Raw genomic sequence first — 13,799 nt, 5'->3', positions numbered from 1 at the left:
CAGAAAGCCAAGTGACACAGCTCTGTTCCTCACTCTGCTGGCAACTGGAATGAGTTCCCACAAGAAAAAAGACCTCCCTTCGGCTCCTGTGGCCACCCAGGCCCTGCCAACACCAGGCACAGGACTCTGCTCTGGCATCCGTGCAGATGTGTTCATGTGAGAATTGTCACACTCCCCAGAGACCCTGCCAAGCCCCCCAAAACCAGATGAGATCATGGCCAACAAAAGTAGATGGCAGGTCCCCTCTGAAGTGTGGTGGGCCAAGCTGGCTTGCCAGGTACTGCTGTGACGTCTCTGCTCTATACCTCAAAATTTGTACTTCCTGGAACATGGAAAGAGTTTTCAGATGTTTGATGGTGGGACCAGGGGAGGCCTCGTCTGTGAGCGACTTGCAAGGTGCCACTCATCAGTCAGACTCAGGTCAAGGAAGAGCTTAATTATCAGCTGGTCCTGGTCACCTCTCTGTAGCCTAAATCACCTCTAGAAAAATCCTTCAAGATCAGCAAGAAGGCTCTCATGACCTCCCTCCACAGTCCATTTTTCCTCTTCTGCCACCTTCCACACCTTCTTGTTACAAGAGTCATTTTTTTTTTAAGTAGGCTCCATGCCCAATGTAGGGCTTGAACTTACAACCCTGAGATCAAGAGTTGGATGCTCTACCAACTAAGCCAGCCAGGCATCCCTAAATGGGTCATTTTCTATTGAGCCCTCTGGCCCCTCTGTCCATGTCACCTCCTCGTTCTCATTTCATTCTCTATTCACTTGGAATGAATCAGGAAGTCTCTTTTGTTGCTTTGATGGTCTTTTCAGGACTCAAGGACAGCCAGAATGCTGTTCCTGAGCCTTCTCTTCTTCCAGGTGAATGTCTTAATCCCTTCAGACATCCCTCATATGATGGCTCTCCTGGCCCCCTGGTTTCCTGGGTGCTCTTTTCAGGAAATCCTGGGTGGGTCCGGGGGTCTCTGTACTCTAGGTGTGAACCCAGAGGGGACACTTGCCCAGGTTCACCCCAGCACTCACAGGGCCAGGCCTGAAGTACAAATGCAGATCCATGTCTGAAAGTTTACAAGTTACGATTCACGCTAACCATTCAATAAGCTCTGCTACTCGATCTTCGTACCCTCCTAATGTCTTGGAAGGCTAAGCTTGCATGTAGGATTCTTGAACTTGGAGTTCTGCCCCAGAGTGTGATGGAGCTGGGACAGCAGTCCTGCGGCCTGGTCCCCTTCCCTCCTAGGCCTGTCTCCACCTTCAATGCAAGACACACCAGGAACATACATAGGGACACCTGAATCCCCCTGTTCCAGCTTTGTCTATACCCCTCAGCCTCTCTGACCCCATCCCTCAGGGAGAGGGCTAAGGAAGCAGGCTCAGGGCCATTTGGGCAAGAGATTCTGGGGTTCTGGGTACTGAGTACGGCCTAGAAGAGGAGAGTATGGATTCTGAGCAGGCATGTCCCTTGACCCTGAGGACTCTTCTTGCTTGGGTCTGAGGACCTTGGCAACTTGCCTTATACCCACGCCCGCACCATGCATGCCTCTGTTGGGTCGTCCTGAACTGATACTCATGCAGTCCCTGAGGTCATTTTCCTGAGGAACGTGATTGCTCTAACTCTTCAGTTGGGTTTGGGGACCTGTGAGCTGGACTTGGCCTTTGTCAAAACCAAGTTTCGTATTTCTAACCTGGTAAGCTTATTCTGAGCCCTACAGTTAGTTGTGTCCTCTAGAAACATGTAAGCTCTAACTGCCCATATCTTCGCCACCCTTGTGTTTGCTGAATGTGCCACCAGGACACCCCCAACCAAGCCCTTCATAAGTCATCGTTCAACCTGGGGCCTGGCTTTTCCCCTGCTATCAACTCCTCTCTGGCTACGTCAGTTCCGGGGTGTAGGGTTAGTGGCGTTGAAAGCCAGCTAGTGACGGTGGTGGGGATGGCGAATGGGGAGTGTGAACGGCGCTTCGTGAACTGTGAAGCTCCCACTCAAGCTCTCCTTCCTGGAGGACTTTGCAAGCCCATCAGCGGAGCTGTAGGCAGCAGGTTGCACGGTTCCGAGCTTCAGGATGTAACAGGGCTCACAGCCCCCAACTCCCAGAGCTCCAGCTGGCTCAGGGTCCACCCACAGGCCAAGCTTCCAGGTCATCTTCCCCGTTTCTGTCATTTCAGCCCTCCCTCCACATAACCTCGCCCTGATGGTCCTTCCAGCACCTCCACCTCTGTGCCCACCCACGTCCTGTGTCAGCGCCACCACCCAGATGCTCCCCCAGGAAGGACCTTGGTCAGCTGCTCGAGGTCACCCCCTTCTCACGGTGGCCCCCCACATCCAACAACTGATCCAGCTGGGGGCAAAACCCCTGGCCACCTTGGCCCAATGCCAGACAATCCTGATGACCCATTTTAGCTCCAGGCCTCCCCGTGGGGTCAGCGGAGGCTGCCATTGGGCCTGCATCACATCTGGGCTCCTCTGGCGTGATACAGACAGGAGCATGTAGGTGACAGCAGGCTTGATGGGGGAAATTTAGAAGGTTGCCGCTCAGCCCTTGAATGACCATGATATTCCTTCACCGTAACCCTCAATTCCTTGGGCTTTACTGAATTGTGACTAGTATGCTTACTAAGAGCTGCTCTGGAGCCAGGTTCCAGACGAGGCGTTCAAGAGCATTACTTCATCTGATTCTCACGACAGCCCTCAGACATGTTGTAGGCATCACTTTCTCTGTTCTTCAAAAGAAGGAATGTGAGGCTCAGTGAAGTTAATCGAGGATGGGGACACACGGCCAACGAGAGAGACATCACACCAGACTGATCTTTCTTTCTTCTCCCCCGCTCTACTTCTTTCAACGTTTATTAGGTTTACCAAATGTGCTTTATCTTTCTTTCAACTGTGCATTTTTTCTTAAGAAACCTCAACTGGGATGCCTGGCTGGCTTAGTCAGTAGAGCATGCAACTCTTGATCTCAGGGTCATGAGTTTGAGCCCCACGTTGGGCCCAGAGCCTACTTAAAAAAGAACGAAAAAGGAAAAAAACCTTACCGAAGGCACATTATTCTCAAGTACACAATTAGAATAATGTCACTCATCCCAAGATGATTGCTTAATGTATTTTACTTTTTTAACCAAGTATATAGAAAGAGGGACATAAAAATTTAGTAGTATATTTCTACAGGTTTTTTTTTTCAGACCAGCATTTTTTAATCCCTTAACCTTCTTATATATTCATTCAAATATCTTTATGTTCTTATTAATCCTCTAGGGAAAGTTATTTTGAAATTTGCATTAAAAAAATCTATAGGCACAGTACTTATTTTCTGGTTTCTCAGTGAAACAGCTGTCTTCCTCATTGTGTTTCCCGAGGGCCCAGGAGAGGTGAATCCTTGGGGGTTAAAGGAGTCATGAAGGAATTACTGAATGGAGCAGCAGGGGTGACAAGTGTATGACAAGTGTGAAGTACAGTGAGAAATCTTCAGAGAGCTATCGGAACCTTTCAGCTCTCAGCTGCAGATTTGGGGACCACACTAAGATCCTTTGCAATATGGGGGGGGGGGGTGTCAAGCAGGAGGGGTTCCCAGCAGGGGATCAGGGCTGTGAGATGTGGTAGAAAGGAAGGGGCTGTTCTTTTGTCCACACCCAGCAGAGAGCCCTCAACACCTGCAGCAATTGTTCTAAAACCAAAAATGTAAGCTGCTGTGGGCTCAGAGCCCTGGGGAAAGAGGAGGGAGCTGCAAAGGAAATTGAGAAGGAACAGCGGGGGGAGTAGCTGGACAGGCAGGCAAATGAGCTGAAGAACCCGTGTCAGGGCGTGATCGGCCATGTGAAGGGCTGCTGAAGCTCCATGAGGTGGGGAGCAGTGAGACCTGGCTGTGGGTGAGCCACGTAGGTATCCCGGATGACCTCGACTTGAACAGGTCCAGGGAGTGGTGCGGGTGGAAGCGTGATTAGAATGGAGGAGAGGCAGGGGCACCTGGGTGGCTCAGTTTGTTGGGCATCCGACTTCGGCTCAGGTCATGATCTCACAGTTCGTGGGTTTGAGCCCTGTGTTGGGCTCTGTGCTGACAGCTCAGAGCCTGGAGCCTGCCTGCTTCGGATTCTGCGTCTTCCTCTCAATCTGCCCCTCCCCTGCTCATGCTCTCCCTCTCTCTCTTTCTCAAAAATGAATAAACATTGAAAAAAAAAAAAAAAAGAATGGAGGAGAGGCAGTCCACAGTGTGCTGGGGGCCCCGTTGCCTGGGGCCTTTCCTGTGGAGGCTGGGGGCACCCATGTTGTTGGGCCCATGCCTGGCTCCCAAGTGCCAGAGAACCCCACCTCTGGCATGCATCAGCTCTGGGACTGGGCAAGGCTGAACCTGCGGGCCCCACTGCAATCCTGTCCCGGGCTGCCCCCCTCTCCCCTGTCTGCCGCAGAGGAACATAGGCGCAGCAGCAGGCCGGGGTCTCCAACCCGCACCTCTGCACGTCGGGGTGTGTGACCTTGCCTGCCCCCTACTTCTGCTCTGGCTTCTATCCCAGGACATCACCATTCCTGTCTCGGCCCTTCTCCTGGGTTGCTGCACAGTCTCCTCCCTGCCATGGACTCAGTTGCCAGTTCTTCCCGCCCACGGGCCTGAAGTACGTTGAGGGGCCTTCCTTCCAACCAGGTTCCCGGGACACACAGCGTTCTGATCCTACCCATACCAGGACACATTACAATACCTGCCCATGGACATGCATCTCTCTCAGCTGCACCTTACGGGTGGAAGGTGGAAGCAGGGCCCTCTGCTCAGGGCCCTGGGTCTGCTAGCAGAGTCTGAAGTATCTCTACAAACACACATTTTTTTTTTTTTTTAAGTCTCTTTATTTCATCTTTAAAATTCACATGAAATTTGTGTTTGACTTCATGGTTCTGTTTATTTTAATTTTAATTTTTGTTTTTAATGTTTATTTATTTTTGAGAGAGAGAGAGACAGAGTGAGTGGGGTAGGGGCAGAGTGAGAGGCAGACACAGAATCCGAAGTAGGCTCCAGGCTCTGAGCTGTCAGCACAGAGCCCAACATGGGGCTCGAACTCACGAACTGTGAGATCATGACCTGAGCCAAAGTCAGACGCTCAAACGACTAAGCCACCCAGGCACCCCTGTTTATTTTAATTTTAAAGGATCGACTATTGTAGCACTTATACATTAAATTCTTAACTTCTCGGGGCGCCTAGGTGGCTCAGTTGGTTAAGCTTCCAACTTTGGCTCAGATCATGAACTCGTAGTCTGTGAGTTCAATCCCCTAATTGGGCTCTGTGCAGACAGCTCAGAACCTGCAGCCTGCTTCGGATTCTGTGTCTCCCTCTCTCTCTGCCCCTTCCCCACTCATGCTCTGTCTCTCTCTCTCTCTCTCAAAAATAAATAAACATTAAAAATTAAAAAAAAATTCTTCACTTCTCTCCAACTAAATATTCAAGTAAAGCTGATGCCCAGGTTGTCCCCTGGCTTCCTGAAGCCCTGCCTCCCTGGGGTAAGTGTCTCCCATTGCAGGTGCCCAGGCCTCCAGCACAGGTTACATTTTACAGTGTCTGTGTGGCCATTGCCAGCTACTCTCCCCACATCCTCAGAATGGGCCTGTCCCCTCTTCTCCCAGCCTGGTCCCAGTGCCCTGTCCACCCCCTCTTCTCTCTTCAAAGTTCGCAAAATCTTGCCCAGCCTCCTTGGGGTTGGGCAGGTTGGACGCACCTGCCTGTGGCCACACTGTTGCTGTGGCACTTCTTGGCTGGTTGGAGGTGTCTGTCCCTCCACTCCTATGACAGGGGCTCCGATTGTGCTTCCTTAAGGGGTGGGTGAGCTCAGATAGACCCTGTGACTATCCAATCAAGTCCCCCCGACTTTATCGCTTGAGGAACATTCTGGGCCCCCAGGGGAGGGAGGCAGACCCTTGGGACAGGCCACACTGGGCAAAGTTGGGGCTCTGTAGATCCTAGGGCCAGTGGATGCTCAGACTCTCTTGGGCTGGCCAGTCCCGGCCAGAGCTCACAGTCTAATGGCTCCATCATCAGAGACCTGAGTGGTGATTACATTCAGCTGTGCAGTTCCTTGGCCCGGGATGCCAGACTGTGTGATGGGACGGGGCTGGCACCAGAGTGTGGGACGAGGGACGGCTGGCAGGGAAATCAGAGCGCCCCTTCTGCCACCGGCTCCGGCTTTCCGCTGCTGACGTGTAAGAGGATTAGGGCTCAGAACTCTGGACAAGGGGCTTTTATTCTCAGGGCTGCATTTTCATTGGCTTGCACAGCCCTAGAGACAGGAACAAAAGCTGAGGGGGCATTGCCAGATCTCTCACCCTCCGAGCCCTGTGCTTTGCAGGAGTGAGGGAAGCCCCAGCCCAATCAAGGTCGGTGCCTGGCATCCAGCCCCATCCAGGTCTGCCTGAGGCTGGGGCTCCAGACCCCAAGGGAGAGCTCCTCACCCGGCCTGGGAGGCCCAAGCCACCTGCAGGCTGGCTCAAGGGATTTCCCGAGGTGGCCATGGCTTGCAAGGGAATCAGAGAATCCTGGAATGTCAGGATGGGAGGAAGCATCAGACACCCATTCCAGCCTCCACTGAAATGTACATGGGGGAAACTGTGGCCCAGAGAGAGGCCATGACTTGCTCAGGGTCACCTGGTGAGGGAAGGCCCGAGCTGGGACTAGAAGAAGGAATGTGAGACAAAGAGGCTGCCTGGCCTTGTCTGGAAGTCGGGCCTTGCCCTCCAGAAAGGCACTGAGGTGATGTCTTCCCAGCACTGGTCAGTCTTGCCTGCTCTCGAATTGCTTATAAATGGAATCATTCAGTATATACTCTGTTGGATAGGATTTCTTTCTCTCAGCATAATGGTTATGGGTGTTGACTGTATCAGTATTTTGTTCTTATTGCTGAGAATATGGCACAGTTTATCTGTTCACCACCTGATGGGCATTTGGTCTGTCCCCACTTTCTGCTACAAAAGAAGCTGTTATGAACATTTATGTACAAGTCTTAGTTTTATAAAAAATGTTTTGTCATGGAAAGGATAGAAAATAATGTGGCAAGTTCACTTTTTAATCAAGTGTAAGCATCTTGCCATATTTGCTTGTTTTCTTTCGAGAAGAAAATACACATATGATGAAGGCCCCTGATATTTGCTTCCTGGAGGTAACCACCATCTAAACTAGCATCATGATTCCTGTGTACATTGTTGGTCATTTTACTAGGTATAGTCATTCATTCTATTCAACAAATATTGACCACCTACTATGTACAAAGCCTGGATCTAGGCACTGGTGGTACAGCAATGAAGCTGACAGGCGAAAATCCCTGCCCTTGGGAGACACTGAGTAATTAAAATATATGATATGTCAGGTAGTGGTAAGCGCCAGGTAGAAAAATCAAGTTTCTATGGCTGTGTAAGAAATCATCCCAAACAAGTGGCTTATGCACCAGAATCACTTACCATCCCTCTTGGGTTCTATGGGTCAGGAATTTGAGAGCCGGGTAGTTCTGACTCGGGGTGTCTCATGAGGTTGCAGTCAGAGGGTGTGTGAGCCAGGACCATCACCTTGAGGGCTCCTTCACTCACATGTCTGGTGCCTCGTCTGGGTGAGACCCAGAGAGCCACATCTCTCTCTGTCTTTCTGTGCCCTCTCCACTTGCTCTCTCCCCCAGAGCATCTCATGTTGCAGTCAGGGCTCTAGAAGCATGTGAGTGGGAGAGATTTCCAGCTTTGGAAATCAGGGTCACTTCTGCCATCACCTTGGTCAAGGCAATTACAGAACTCTGTCGGGGTCCAAGGGAAGGAAACACAGACATCATCCACCCTACCCCTAAAGGAGTGTCATTATCATGTTGTAAGAAGATCATGTGGAATGGGATTTATACTGATATGGGAGAGATACCATCTGCCCGAGAAGATAGCATTTGCGTGGAAGCCTGAAGGAGGCGAGGGGCAACCAAGTGCAGATCTCATAACTGAGGGAAGAGCATTCCAGGCAAAGGGAACCAACAACAGTTGGAGGTAACTACCTGGGGTGTTCAAGAACCAGCAAGAAGTCCAATGGGGCACTGAGGGGTGAGTGATGGGGAGGCTGGTAGAAGAGGTGAGGTCAGAAATGTAACCTAGGCAATGAGGTCACTGCAAGGGCCCCAGCTCTTCTCAGAATGTGATGGGATCCATAGAGGGATTTATAGCAGAGGGGTGCTATGGTCTAACTCAGTTTTAAAAGGGTCACTGCACTTAGGCTGAGGCTGAGGCAAGGGCAGGAGCAGGAGGACTGGTTAGGAGCCTACTGCACTGATCCAAGCACGTGGTTCTGGAGGTTCAGAGTGGGCTGGTGGTTGTAGAGCTGGGCATATTTTGGAGGCCGAGGCACCAGGTGTTGTTGATGGATCCAATGTGGGGATGAGAGAAAGTGAGGAATGGAGGGGAACTTGACTTCAACACCAGAAGGTCAGAACTGGGGGAGACTGGGGGAGAAGCAGGTTTGAGGAGATGATCATGAGTTGGTAGGAGGTGCCTATTAGGTGTCCATGTACAGATGTCAGTGAGACGCCTGGAGAGAGGTGTGGGCTGGAAATGTGAGTCTCCATGTTGCCTTGTACTGGAAGTTCAAGCCAGGGTAATTGGCAAGGGAGTAATATAAAAAGCATCCAGATTGGAAAAGGAAGAAGCAAAATTATATTTATAGATGGCATGAACTTGTATGTAGAAAATCCTAAGCAACATACACACACAACTATTAGAGCTAATAAATGAGTTTAGTAAGGTTGAAAGATACAAGATCAATATGCAAAAATTAGTTGTATTTCAGTACAACGAACTGTCAATGAAATTTAAAATAATGCCATAAATTCTCATCCTATGTTGGTGGGAACGCAAAATGGTATAGGCACTTTGGAAGACAGTTTGGCAGTTTCTGACAAAGCTAACCGTACTCTTACTATATAGTCCAGCAGTCTCCCTCCTTGGTATTTACCCAGAGGAATTGAAAACATGTTCACACAAAAACCTGCATGGGATGTTTATAGCAGCTTTATTTATAATTGCCAAAACTTGAAAGCGACCAAGATGTCCTTCAGCAGGTGAAGGATAAATGAATTGTGGTACATCCGGTAATGGAATATTATTCAGTGTTGTTAAAAAGTGAGCCATCTGGGGCTCCTGGGCTGGCTCCGTTGGTGGAGCATGTGACTCTTAATCTTGGGGCTGTCAGTTTGAGCCCCATGTTGAGTGCAGAGTTTACTTAAAAAAACACACACATGCGATTTCATACGTCACCCAGTGCTCATCACAAGTGCACTCCTTAATCCCCATCACCTGTTTCACACACATACACCCCCCCCCCCATCAACGTTTTCAACAGTATGCCTTGGGGCATAAACTGATCCACAGACTGATCTAGTTAAGATGGGGCTCCTTTGAAGGAATCTCTCTCTCTCTCTCTTTTTTTTTTTTTTTATAAAATGTTTATTTATTTTTGAGAGAGAAAGACAGAGACAGAGCGTGAGTGCGGGAAGGGCAGGGAGAAAGGGAGACACAGAATCTGAAGCAGGCTCCAGGCTCTGAGCTGTCAGCACAGAGCCCAAATGCAGGGCTCGAACTCATAAACCATGAGATCATGACCTGAGCTGAAGTCAGTCACTCAGCCAACTGAGCCACCCAGACACATGCCCCCTCTTTTTTTTAAGTCTATTTATTTATTTAGAGAGAGAATGAGCCCAGGAGGGTCAGAGTGGGGTGAGGGGAGAGAAAGAATCCCAAGCAGGCTCTGCACCCCCAGCACAGAGCCCAACGCCGGGCTTAAACTCATGAACCGTGAAATCATGACCCAAGCTGAAACCAAGAGTCAGACTCTCAACTGACTGAGCCACCCAGGCACCCCTGAAGGAACATCTCTTAAGGGCCATGTTTGAGATTTGTTCTGACCCCAGGATAGCTCTTCTTGGCGATATCTTTCCCCAGTTCTGTCTGGTAAACTAGCCAACCTACCATTTAACTTCTATCTCTAATGAATCTCCCATAATTGCTTTTCAGCACAACATGCCTTGTTTTGAGAGCGCCCTTAGGCTGGAACTTCTCCACACTCTGCTGCAAATGAAGTCAGTTCCTTTGAGAAGAAACTTGGAGTTCCCTTTGCCTTCTCCTCGCCCCAGGAAAAATCTCTGAGCTCCAGCTCAGGACAATCTTAGGGACAGGGCCCCTCCGTCTCTGAATGACCCCCTGCTCCAGGAACTGGAGGGAAGAAGCTTCAACTCTTCCCAGCTCGTCTCCACTTTATGAGCCCGGGTGAGGACGCGAGGGCCCCAGTGTTCTCAGTGGCACTGAAGCCATCTACAGCCTCTCACCTGAGCTGACTAAGGGAGCTACCGCCTCAGGTGCACCCACCCAGAACTTAGCCTCAGCAACGGGGGAACGGAGTGGGGGGGGTGTGTGTGGAGGGAATACCCCATGCTGCCCCTCACAATTTCTGCTCTTTTTATAGGAAAGAGCTGCAGAAAGTAGAAATGTTACTTCAATGCTGATGATGGTCACCTAGTGATTTGATATCTTGTAACATCCAAGCAAAATAGTAATGATACCTTCAACAGTCCCCTAGAGGTCCACTTCTGGCTTGACAGTATGAGGAGCTCTGCAGTCCCCTTCCCTAGTCCAGCTGGTGACAATTATAAAGTCTCTGGAGGGGCACCTGGGTGATTCAGCCGGTTATGTGTCTGACTTCAGCTCAGGTAATGATCTTGTAGTTGGTGAGTTCCAGCCCCGAGTCGGGCTCTGTGCTGACAGTTCAGAGCCTGGAGTCTGCTTCAGATTCTGTGTCTCCCTCTCTCTCTCTGCCCCTCCCCCTGTTTGCATTCTGTCTCTCTCTCTCTCTCTCTCTCAAAAATAAATAAACATTAAAAAAAAAAATGTTAAGTCTCTGAAAATTGACCTAAGGGCATACAACAAAAAAAGAAACGTATTCAAAACACCTACTAACACTCGATAAAAGAAGGAAAGCCAGGGGCGCCTGGGTGGCTGAGTCAGTTAAGTGTCCAACGCGATTTCGACTCAGGTCATGATCTTACAGCTCGTGGTCATGATCTTACGGCTCGTGGGTTCCAGCCCTGCATCGGGAGCTGTATTGACAACATGGAGCTTCCTTGGGATTCTCTCTGCTCCTCCCTCGCTTGTACTCTTGCTCTCTTTCAAAATAAACTTAAAAAAAAAAAAAGCAACTTAAGTAAACTTAAAAAAAAAAAAAAAAGGAAAGCTATGATATTTGAATCAGTGCCATTCCCACTCTCTCTCCTCCTAGTTCGGCGGGATGAAAATTCCACTCCAGACCGATGCGGGCCAGAGGACCGAGCTCTCTTTCCTGCCAGCTCCCGGTCAGAGAACCATCTTCCTGGAAGGGGCAGGTACCCTCAGGTTGGAGCCACAGCCTCTAAATTTCCCAAACTCCTTCAGGACTCTGCAGGTAGAGCCAGCCATATTGAGCTTGGAGCCGTGGCATGGTTACCTCACATTAGGGCTGAAGAAGTATATACTTACTAGACACCATATTCTTCACATTCCATGGCAGCTGTAGGCCCAGACTTCTCACAGCCCGGCTCCCACAGGGCCCATTCACCGCCCTCTATTAGGAGGTATGCATTCCAACCCTGCCTTGCCTATCCACACAATTCTCAGGGACCCAGGTGGCTGTTGAGATTTTAAAGAATGATTTATCTTTCTCTTGGCCTCATGAAACTCCAAAGGGGCAGCCCAGACCAGACACCCCCCTCTATCTCTGATTGGTAATGAGGAGCCTCGCAAGGGCTTCTGTTCTCCCTCTACTCCAAAGCTGGGCAGGGCAGCAAACTGGGCAGGCTGGGGCAGGGGGTCTGGGTATCTATTCGCTCCTGGAGGTAACAAGGAGAACCACTGAGGCGGCAGGAAGTATGGCTCATCTGGGGAGTCATATCAGCCAGAGCTCAGCCAGCCATCTGGAGCTAAAGGGAGCCTTAGAGACTGGGATTTTAGACAAGACCAAGGGGAGGCCCAGAGAGACGGCCCTTCCTCACTCCAGCCAGAACAGCGGTGATCCCCCACCTAGTTTCTGACCCAGACCACTAACTGGGCCACAGGTTCCCATGTAGGGTGCCGGACATGCCCACCTCCATGTCTGGGGCCTCAGATATGTTCATTTTAAACCCATGCCTCCCCCCTCACCTTATCCCTTTCCCCCTGCCTCAGTCTTGTCACCTCTCCAGCCTGCATGGCATTTTCAGATTCCTCCTCTCCTGGTCCTCACTGCCAAGCCCAGCTCAGCCCCTGTGGGCTTCCTGTCTCACCCCCTCTACAGCAGCTGTGTTGTGGCTTCTGTGCCCTCCTTAGTCACATTCTGATGACATCACTCCCACCTCCTGGCCAGCATGGCCTCTGAGTCCCCTGCCTTCACCTCAGCGGTCACACAGCACCTCACAGACATTCCTCCATGTCAGCTTTGATTCTCTCTGTCTGTTCGCCCCTCACCCCAAATAGGCTCTGCAGAGGGCTCAAGGGTACAGGCAGTGTGCACTCCCGGGCGACCGTCCACCAGTGGGGATGGAAACCAATAGAAAAAGGTTCCAGTCACCTGTCCTGCAGGTGCACTCTGCATGCTTTTCCCAGCAGACCCTGCACTTTGACAACACAACCCTGCCCCAGTCCCCCCACTTCTGTCTCTCCCTGCTCCGGGTTTCCCTTCCCTGTAAGTGACACCATCTCGGCTCAGCTTTTAGGGAAGCCAGGCTAAGAATTCTCCTCCTCCATCTTTTACAACCTTTCTCAAAAGCACATCTTCCAGCTATGCAAACAAACCACAGGTCCTTGTCCCATTCATTCCCCCATCACATTTATGTAGCACCTGCTGTAGGCAGGCACTCTTCTAGGCACTCTTCTTTATTCTATGAATAAAGAGACAAAATCCCTGCCCCCACCCAGCCCCCACCCAGCCTAGCGAGGAGGGGCCCTGGGTAAGCCAATGAAAAGATGGGGGAGGCAGCCTGATCGGGGAGAAGGAGAGCTTGGTTGGTACAAAGGCAACAAAGCCTCAGTGGGGAGTTCTGGAGCAAGTTTGGTCTGTCAGAGTGTCCCATCTAGGCTGGAAAGGTCAAGGTTCCATAGCCCCTGCCTCACTCAGTCACCAGATGCTGCCCTGGAAGACTGTGACCTCGGGGAAGGCTCTGTGCAGCTCAGGTGGACCCTGGAGGATCTGAGAGCTGGAGGTTATCTGGTGATGGCTCTTCCTGAAGATCTTTCTGGAAAGGGAGTCTGGCTAGTGCAAGCTCCGTGTCTACCACATGGAACGAGCTCAGGGAAGGCCTCGTGGAGCAAAGATTTGAAGGAGATCAGGGAAGCAGAAGCTGAGACATGTAGAGGAAGAGTCCTACAGACAGGAAACAGAGAAGCACACATCCCGGGTGTGCTTGCCACTGAGGCCACTGAAGCAACGCGAGGCTGAAGTGAGTGAGCAGCAGGAGAGGAAGTCAGAGCAGTAGTGGGCCAGCTCCAAAGCCACGTGAAGAGTCCCACCTTTACTCTGAGCAAGAAGGGCGCCATGGATAGGTGGAGGTTGGTAAGGGTAGTAAGGACATTACCGAGGGAGGGCGATTCTGGAGCAGGAGAGCCCGTGAAGAGTCCACTGCCGAGCTTCCAGAGAGGGGAGCTAAAGACGGCCAGCGCCCGCACCCTGGAAATGCTCCGGAATGCAAGTTTCAGGATCACCCAGGCCTTGTTTACCCTGCATCTTTAGGCAGTATCTGCTGCCCTCTGGTGGATATGCTAGAGATTACCCACACCCACTTCCCACTTTGCTTTGCTTTTGCCAGCAGT

The 13,799-nt window shown here is 50.8% G+C and overlaps 1 protein-coding gene across 2 annotated transcripts in view; it reads left to right on the top strand.

The window, feature by feature from the left end:
* Nucleotides 1-10,839, top strand: part of CSPG5 (chondroitin sulfate proteoglycan 5) — a 52,747-nt gene extending 41,908 nt beyond the window's left edge. For both annotated transcript variants that reach the window (XM_053897603.1, XM_053897602.1), the window contains one exon: nt 10,002-10,839. In XM_053897603.1, the coding sequence (XP_053753578.1) occupies nt 10,002-10,133 (132 nt within the window). In that variant the 3' untranslated portion in view covers nt 10,134-10,839. The remainder of the gene's footprint in view (nt 1-10,001) is intronic.
* Nucleotides 10,840-13,799: the final 2,960 nt, after the last annotated feature.

This window comes from Panthera pardus, unplaced genomic scaffold (assembly GCF_024362965.1).
Source record: "Panthera pardus isolate Hobbes unplaced genomic scaffold, ASM2436296v1 HiC_scaffold_8, whole genome shotgun sequence".
In the NCBI taxonomy this organism is placed as follows: Eukaryota; Metazoa; Chordata; class Mammalia; order Carnivora; family Felidae; genus Panthera; species Panthera pardus.
Note: the sequence above shows the minus strand (reverse complement) of the source record. Positions and strands in the feature narration are given on the sequence as shown.